This window comes from Podarcis erhardii (assembly GCF_964252035.2).
Source record: "Podarcis erhardii genome assembly, chromosome: 10".
Lineage (NCBI taxonomy): Eukaryota > Metazoa > Chordata > Lepidosauria > Squamata > Lacertidae > Podarcis > Podarcis erhardii.
The window spans coordinates 41,660,816-41,668,955 of record NC_138500.1 but is presented as its reverse complement, the minus strand read 5'-3'; the positions used below and the strand labels follow the sequence as shown (position 1 = coordinate 41,668,955).

Below are 8,140 nucleotides of genomic sequence, written 5' to 3'. Positions count from 1 at the left end.
CTAATCCCCCAGTATCTACTCATTAAAAACTAAAGCCTGCTGATTCTGATATCAGTGGAAAAATCAAAATAGTTTAATTGGTATCAGATTTTTACAAAAACAAAAAAGGCCCAGGAATAAATTGCAACAGAGGAAAGCGAAAACTGGCAGAAAAACAGGGCTGCCTCTTAAACTCAGTTGTGCTGTGTTCCTAGTCCCATATAGCAAGGGTGGCTAACCTGTGTCTTTTCTCACGTTGCTGACCTAACCATTGGTCATGCAGGCTGGGGCTGGAGGGTCACAGGTTAGTCACCTCTGACATATTGAAAGACATCTTCTTGGCATTCATAAAAATGTATCTTTCTCTGCAATTTAATCCCTAAACTAACTGAAAGACCCTACGGCCATAGATACAAGCAGAGCATCTATCCAGATCATATATCCAGAGAAGTGGTGACATAATAAAAATTGTCTTGTCCAGTAGGTTTGACTTAGCTATCCAATTGTCTCACCACAGATTAGTTGTTTTTTCATGCACACCCAGAGGAATGGCTGGCTCACCTCCATTCATCACTTTGTATCTGCAGCATCACAGTGGTTCAGTTTGTGCATAACACTAAATTGTGGCTAAGCATAAATGCGCAAGAGTGCTAGAAACTGGGGCCACTATGCCCCACCCCGGTTCTGCTGCCAATGCACTACCCAGGGCCAAGCCATGGTTTGGCTTAGAGTTACATCTGAACCCAAGCTCATGGTCTGTTCCAAAACAGACAAACTACAAGTTTCCACCATGGCTTGTTCTGGGCTTACCATTAACATCTGTAAGATTTTCATTTTGAATATTGGCTGAATTGCAAGCTGAACAATTTGAGGTGGGCTGGATATAGCACTCAGTGCACAGCGGCAAGAACCAGCCTGGTTTTGTGATTGGTTAAATTATTTCTATCTTCGCCCTTAATCCAGCAATTTAACCTGAAGTCTCACTAGACAGAACATGGTTTGGGAGATTCCAGGAACAGAGCCCAGAGACACTCCACCATCATCACCACCAGTAGCATTAGAGGCTGGGGCTCTTCTTCCTGGCAACATCCCCTGGAGCAGGAATCAGGAACCTGTGTCACCCTCCTGGCATTGTCAGGCTCCAACCCCTATCAGTCCCAGTCAGTGCGGCCAATGGTGACAAGAGTTGTCCTACAACACCTGGAGGATGCTAGAAGTTTCCCAATTCCTCTTCAAGAAGCCCAAGCACTACCAGCAGCAGGTCCCAGGCTGCTTTCACTTTATCATAGGGATTGAAAACTTGTGGACTCCAACTTCCACCAGCTCCTGCTGCTAGCACAACCAGCTGTCAAGGTTGGTGGGAGATGTGCTCCAGCAACATCCAGAGGACCACAAGATCCCCATCCTGGCTTTGCGCCCTTGAGCTGGTCCTAAGGCATTTAGGCCTTAGGAGCGACATGTTTTTGCCCAGACGGGCAGGGTACTAATTAATTAATTAATTAATTAATTAATTGTTCTGTTGTTTGTTTTTTTAAAAAAGCACAACCCCACAAAGTTATTACCTGGCCTATTTGCAAGTATAATCATTAGAGCCTAGCCAGAGTTCTATACTTAGCCCAAGGCTGGGAAGGGAGAGGGGATTTTCGTTTGAAGCCCTTTGGCCTGAAACCAACCTGCTGCATTTAACTCACGCCCATGCCAGCAAGCGATTCCCATGTGTCCAACTTTGTCACTCTGGCTGTGCTGGACGGGTCTGGGGTTCAGAAAGCTGGGAGCGGGCTTTGGGGAGAAGGGGATCTCTCCCCAAGGCCTCTTATTCCTCGACTAGGCGAGGATGGTCTCTGGCTGTCGCTCTGTCCGGCCAGCAGCAGCAGCAGCACCCAGAAGGAGCGTCGTGTTGGCCGGGCTCGCCGAGGGTGATGCGCCGCGACAGCTAAACCGGGGATAGGGTTTCAGCGGCGACTCTATATATAAAGCAGCCGGGGGCCCTGATGTCAGCGCGCTAATTAAATTCCGCCGGGCCGGGCGGCTTCTCTGCGGGGGCTTCTCGGTCGGGAGCCCCTCCGAGAGAGGCGCGCAGAGGCGGCGGGAGAGCCATGATGATGGACCTTTTCGAGCCCGGCTCCTATTTCTTCTACTTGGACGCCGGCGACCATGGAGGCCTGCAGGCCCTGGACATGGCCGACGAGGGGTCGCCGCTGTACCCGGGCAGCGAGGGCCCCTTGTCGCCCAGCTCGTGCCCCGACCAGCTGGCCCCGGAGGCCGGAGGGGGCGGCGGGGGCGACAGCAGCAGCGGCAGCAGCAGCATCGGGGGCGACGAGGAGCAGCACGTGCTGGCGCCGCCGGGCCTGCAGGCGCCCCACTGCCCGGGCCAGTGCCTCATGTGGGCTTGCAAGACGTGCAAGCGGAAATCGGCGCCCACCGACCGGCGCAAGGCGGCCACGCTGCGCGAGAGGAGGCGCCTGAAGAAGATCAACGAGGCCTTCGAGGCGCTCAAGAGGCGCACGGTGGCCAACCCCAACCAGCGCCTGCCCAAGGTGGAGATCCTGCGCAGCGCCATCAGCTACATCGAGAGGCTCCAGGACCTCCTGCACCGCCTCGACCAGCAGGACAAGAGCCACCAGCAGCTCCTGCTGCCCGCCAACGGGGGCGCCGTCGGAGACGCCTTCGCCGGCAGCGCCAAGCAGGGCCATGTAAGCGCCACTGCCGCGCGCAAAAGGCGCGGTCGCCTCCCTTAGCCCCGCTCCGAGTGGGCGAGGGGCGCGCAGCCGGGCCAGCGGCGGATCTGCTGCTGCTGTTGCTGCCGCCGATCGGCACTCCCCTTTCGTGCCAGCCCCCTCCCTCCCCCCTGCCCCACTCCCGCCCCCAACTCTCTCTCTTTCTCTCCTTCCTTCCTTCCTCAGGTGCCCCCGCCCGACTTCTTGAGCCCCTGCAGCGCCGACTGGCCCAGCGGCTCGGAGCATTCCAGGGCGCTGCCCATCGGCGCCAAGGAAGGTAAAGCTCCACACTGACAAGGAGACTGGGGTACTGTGTGGGGTGGGGTGTTTCATCTGGCTGGGAGACTCGGGATTGTTGTGCCCCCTACTACGCCCTCTCTTCACCCACCCGCAGCCCAAATGCTTTCACTTCGCAGGATTCGCCTGGTTTGCCTACTCACATTTGCGCGCGCGCGCGCACACACACACACACACACGCGAAGTCCCACATTTCTGGCGCCGACGGGTCCCCTGGAGCAGCCCTGCATCCCAAGGGACTCTTTCCCCGAGAAATGGCGGCTGATTTGGAATAGAAGGGGAGGGGGCGGCTCACATACGCCTTTGAAAGTTTCTGCCCTAGTAAATCAGGCGCAGCGCGATCCTAAGCACTGAGCTGAGCAGGACCTCCTCTCAACAGCGCGGGTACTTCAGTTTGCAAGCGCCGTCTCTGTCCTAAGTAGAAGCGCACAGAAGGAATCCCGACGTTTCCTTTCAACACCAGCTGCGAGTTGCACCTGTTTCGCTCCTTTATCAGGCCAAACCTGGGTAATCTTCCCAATGCGTTTGCTTTCTGGAGAGCTCGCGTTGGATGGCTCAGGAGGGTGAATTGCCTCGGGAGTTGCCTGCAGGATCGCAGCACACAGCATCCCCACTCCGTCCTGAGCTCACGGACTTGGAAGCGGACCCCATTCTTTCAGCAGCACATTTCGCAATAGGGTCCTCCTCAGCCTGTGATCCTAAAAGCACCTCCTCTGAGGTGCAAATCCCCCTCAACTAGAAAACGTTGTGCTAGTTTACTTTGGATGTTTTGGGCTTGTGAGTAAAATCCTTGCTGGAAATGAATGGGATTCACGTTTCTAAATAACTCCCGGTGGGGGGGCCTAACCCTGTCAGTCTGCTGCATCTGTCTAAGTGGCGTGTGTCCCAGAAAGGTGATAACACACGGAGGGGTCCCCTGGGTGGTCGATCTCTCCGTCATTTGGAATAGATCTGCAAGGGATTCCGGCTGCCAATTCTTTTAACGATGAGACCCCAACTCCTTGACTTCGGCGGAAGAAACGAATATATATAGGTGGTAACCAGAAGTGTAAGCCCCGTGCTGACAATAAATGGCCGGATTCAGAATCTCCACCACCACGATTTTATTCTAAACTGCCTGCCTTTTGCACCTGCCTTTGGGTTGGTAGATCTTGGCATTCCACCTTTTTGCAACAAAACAAATCTGACGCGCCTGTCCGCCCCTTCCATGATCAGTGTGTGGGTCTTTGAAGGGCTCCTGCCGTGGGATTCTGTGGGTGCTTCGGTTCAGAAACACAAGTGGCTCGTGAAGAGGATGGGGCCCCGATTCCGCGTGCGCTAAACTGCATTTTCCCCCTTCCAAACCCAGGGAATCCCCTTGGTGACTCGTCCGCGTCGAGCAGCCTCCGTTGCCTCTCCTCTATCGTGGATAGCATCTCGTCGGAAGACCGCAAAGTACCCAGCGGGGAGGAAGTCGTGGAGAAGTAGCCGGCCTGGTAGTATTTTTGGAAACATGCAGCAGCCCCGCAAGGGAAGGTCTCTCTCCCTCCCTCTCCGCCCCTCCCCCCTCCACTTCGCCCTTTGGACTAAATCACAATTAATTTAATCTTCTGGAAATCCTAGATGGGGTGGAGGGTGGCGTTGTGGAAAAGAACACACAGCTGAACAAATAAAAACGCATCTTCTTAAAAGGAAGTTTTGCCCTCCGACAAAAGTACGCCGGCCCGCTTTCATTTCCACCCCGCCCCCCCTTCCCGCAAAACCAATTTTCAGAGGTATTTTTATTTTACCGAACGTTGCCTCGACCACCCCAACCCTCTCCTTTTATAATTAATATATTGCCTTGTGGTTTACTGAGGGTCTTTTCTTTGGGTAACACAGTTCATTCCTGTTTGAAGGAAGTTCCTGGTTGCCTTGTATTCTCTTCTCTCTCTTTTTTTTTAAAGTTCCTGAGATTTAGGGTTTGTGTTTGCGTGGGTTTTGTTTTTGTTTTTGTATATAATGTTAGTACTTTTCTTTATCTCTTATTCCCTTTTTTAACAAAGACAAAAAAATTATTATCTATTTAAAATGTGGAAAGTGATCCTGTATATAAGAAAAGCTAGATAAAGTTTCCAAGGTTGTAAAATAAATCTCTTTGTGTAAAAAAAAGAAGCTGTGCTTGAATATTTTTAGCCTTTTGGCGTTTGTGTGATTCAACTGAAGACTCTAAGCTGGCGGGGGAGAGATAAATGATATGGGTTCTTCTCTTTCTCTAACCCCGACCCCCAAACAGGAACAATCGGGACCGCTTTTTCAGAAACGTACTACCGGTTATTGAAACGGATGGCATTTCCTCGTGCGTGGGATTATTTTAAGATTGAGCTCTGGCCATTTGTTCTACTGAAATAGTACGAGTGCCTCCTCTGAAGTCATAAAATGAACGGGACAACAGCAGAGTAAATGGCTTAGGAACAGAAAGAGCGAGAGAGAGCACTTTCATTATTTGTAGCTTGCCTTCTTCGCCTGTCGCTTTTACCTAACAACCTCCTGTTCTTGGTATGAGCTTTCGTGTGCATGCACACTTCTTCAGATACACATCTGAAGAAGTATCTTCAGATGTGTATCTGAAGAAGTGTGCATGCACACGAAAGCTCATACCAAGAACTGACTTAGTTGGTCTTTAAGGTGCTACTGGAAGGAATTTGTTTTGTTTTGACTATGGCAGACCAACACGGCTACCTATCTGTAACTGAACCTCCTGTTCCGTTGTCTTCTCAAGTCGCTAGGCCTCATTCAAAGAGCATCTACTGCCGCGAATCCACGCTTTTCTTGTTCTTTTGCCGGCTTTCCAGAGATCGCTCCTCCGGGTGTTCCTTTTGCACCCGATCTCTGCATATTGCCAGGATCTATTCCTCTTCCCCTCCCCCCATTGGCGGGTTGTGCGCCTGGGTTGCACTCGAGCCTTGTTTAAAGCAGAATGGATGGGCGTGAGATCCAGAGGCTCCGACAGGAGGCTGTCCAGTCCCTTGAGATGTGGAGAAGGGGCGTCTCACGTGATGAAGGGGTTAAGTGGCTGAGAGCAAGGGGCCAAGCGCGCACCTCTGGTGGAAAACAATCCGCTTCTGAGGCTGGCAAGGCGAGCCTCTTCCTCCCAGGGAGAACAGCCCTTAGTTGTAACCAGAGTTGTTTATCATCCCAGGAAGGGGCGACCACCAAGAATCCACAACCCTCCCCCCACCTCTCTCTTCCTGCCCTCCTCCTGCGTCCCCGCCAGCCTCACCATGCAGAGCGAGAGGCAACATTTCCAATTCTCTGCAAGGCGCTTTGTGGGTTTGTCCCGATTCTGCGTCTTTTGTGGTTTGGTGCTGCTACTTTAATTATGTTCTGGGACTCTCATGATGTTTATGATTGCAACTTGTTTAAATTGTTTTTACTGTAATGTTGTGGTTTAATGCTGCAACTCGCCCTGGGACCTTAAGGTAAAGGGCGGGTAATTATTATTGCTGCTGTTATTATTATTATTATTATTATTATTATTATTAATATTAATAATAATAATAATAATCTCGAGGGTGGCAGATCTCTCAGCCTCTCATTCAGAGACTGCTGATCTGGAGATTTTCCCCTGCCTTCCTATCTTAACGGGCTGTGGCTGTCGGAACATCATTCTTTGCATCTTCCTAAAGTCCCATTCCCACCACCCTTCTGAGTAATACCCCTCCCCAACTTCTCACTATATAGAAGGGTCTGGTGACTTCTGTTTCAGTGTATCTGAAGAAGTGTGCATGCACACGAAAGCTCATACCAAGAACTAACTTAGTTGGTCTTTAAGGTGCTACTGGAAGGAATTTTTTTATTTTGTTTTGACTATGGCAGACCAACACGGCTACCTATCTGTATCTCGATCCTGTGTTAACTTCCTTGGGAGTAAGGCACATGGAAATCAGTGCGACTTTCTTCTGAGTAAACATGGAATCTGTGCACGTGTGTGATTCACAGGCAAACTTGCGCCTGCCTGATTATTATTTTTTATCATCTCCATCCTCAACAGAGAATAGCTCAGGCCTGAGCTGTTAGTATGATAGAATAATCATGATTTTTTTCAAGCAATCTTGCTTCGTGTCGCCTTCTAGAAGGGCAGTTCTGGGCCCGCTTACGCAGGAGTAAGGCCCTAGGACTGACTTCCCAGTAAAGAGGAATAGATTCACGGTGTCGATTCAGTTCCACGTGTTATATAATTTCGCCTGACCTCAACATTTTGTCCTATTCTTTTCAGTAGGATTTATTCCCGAGTAAGTGCGCAGAGGACTCCAATCTGGCATCTTAGTTACAAAATGAGAATTTTACTCCTATATTTTGAAGGTCGCCTTCCAATCCAAACTCTGGAAGCCAATTGTGTTCAGAGAATAGTCCTTTTTACACACTCAGCCACTCCAAACCTGTAATGTTATCTGCACGATTTCATATATATTGCGACTGTCATCAATGCAGGCTCACGTCACAGTCTTCTTAGCGACTTTACATCAAAGTCCCACTGAGTCCAAAAGCGTTCTACTGCATTGGATAGAGAAAACCCTGGTTTATTATCCTTAGAGCAATTGGATTTAGCAAATCTGTGTGTATAAGAGCAGCCCTTCGCCAACCTAGATGCTGACCGACGCTTCTCTTTTATTACTAGCAGAGTCTTTGTGTCTTAAGGCCTAGAAACTTAAACGCTGTCCGTGTTTTTAAGTTGAAAGGGTCTGCAAGGAAAAGTCCCTCTGCCTTGAGAGACCAAACTATCCCTGGCGCGACTCTGCCGATCTCGAAGGCGGGAAAGCTTTTAGGAGCCCCAAACCACCCGAAGGAAACAGCAGCCAGGAACGAAAACTATCCTCCCCCCCCCCCCCGCCAATGTCTGTGCGTCCCCGCCTAGTCCCAGCTCTTCCTTGTGATATTTTAGCCTTACCAAACGGTGTTGGGTTCCCCTTCCGTCCTTGTCTTCTCCCTGCAAAGCGCAGTAACGTGAGAAATTGTTTGGAGTAAACGGGACTTCCAAGAAGGTTTCTCATTAAAGAAAGAAAATAGTCTCTCTCCCCGGGCCTGCACCCCCCCCCCAGCCCAACGCGACCTCGGGGGCTGCAGCCAAAGAGACCCCGGGTGTGTTTGCAATTACACTGTTTGGATTTGATATTAAGAATGATAAT

The 8,140-nt window shown here is 50.6% G+C and overlaps 1 protein-coding gene across 1 annotated transcript; it reads left to right on the top strand.

The window, feature by feature from the left end:
* The first annotated feature begins 1,971 nt into the window (after positions 1–1,971).
* MYF6 (myogenic factor 6) lies at positions 1,972–4,846 on the top strand. Its single transcript, XM_081877737.1, has 3 exons — positions 1,972–2,672; positions 2,883–2,973; positions 4,342–4,846. The coding sequence occupies exons 1-3, from the start codon at positions 2,076–2,078 to the stop codon at positions 4,458–4,460; spliced, it is 807 nt and encodes a 268-aa protein (XP_081733863.1). The 5' UTR covers positions 1,972–2,075; the 3' UTR covers positions 4,461–4,846.
* The last annotated feature ends 3,294 nt before the right edge of the window (positions 4,847–8,140 follow it).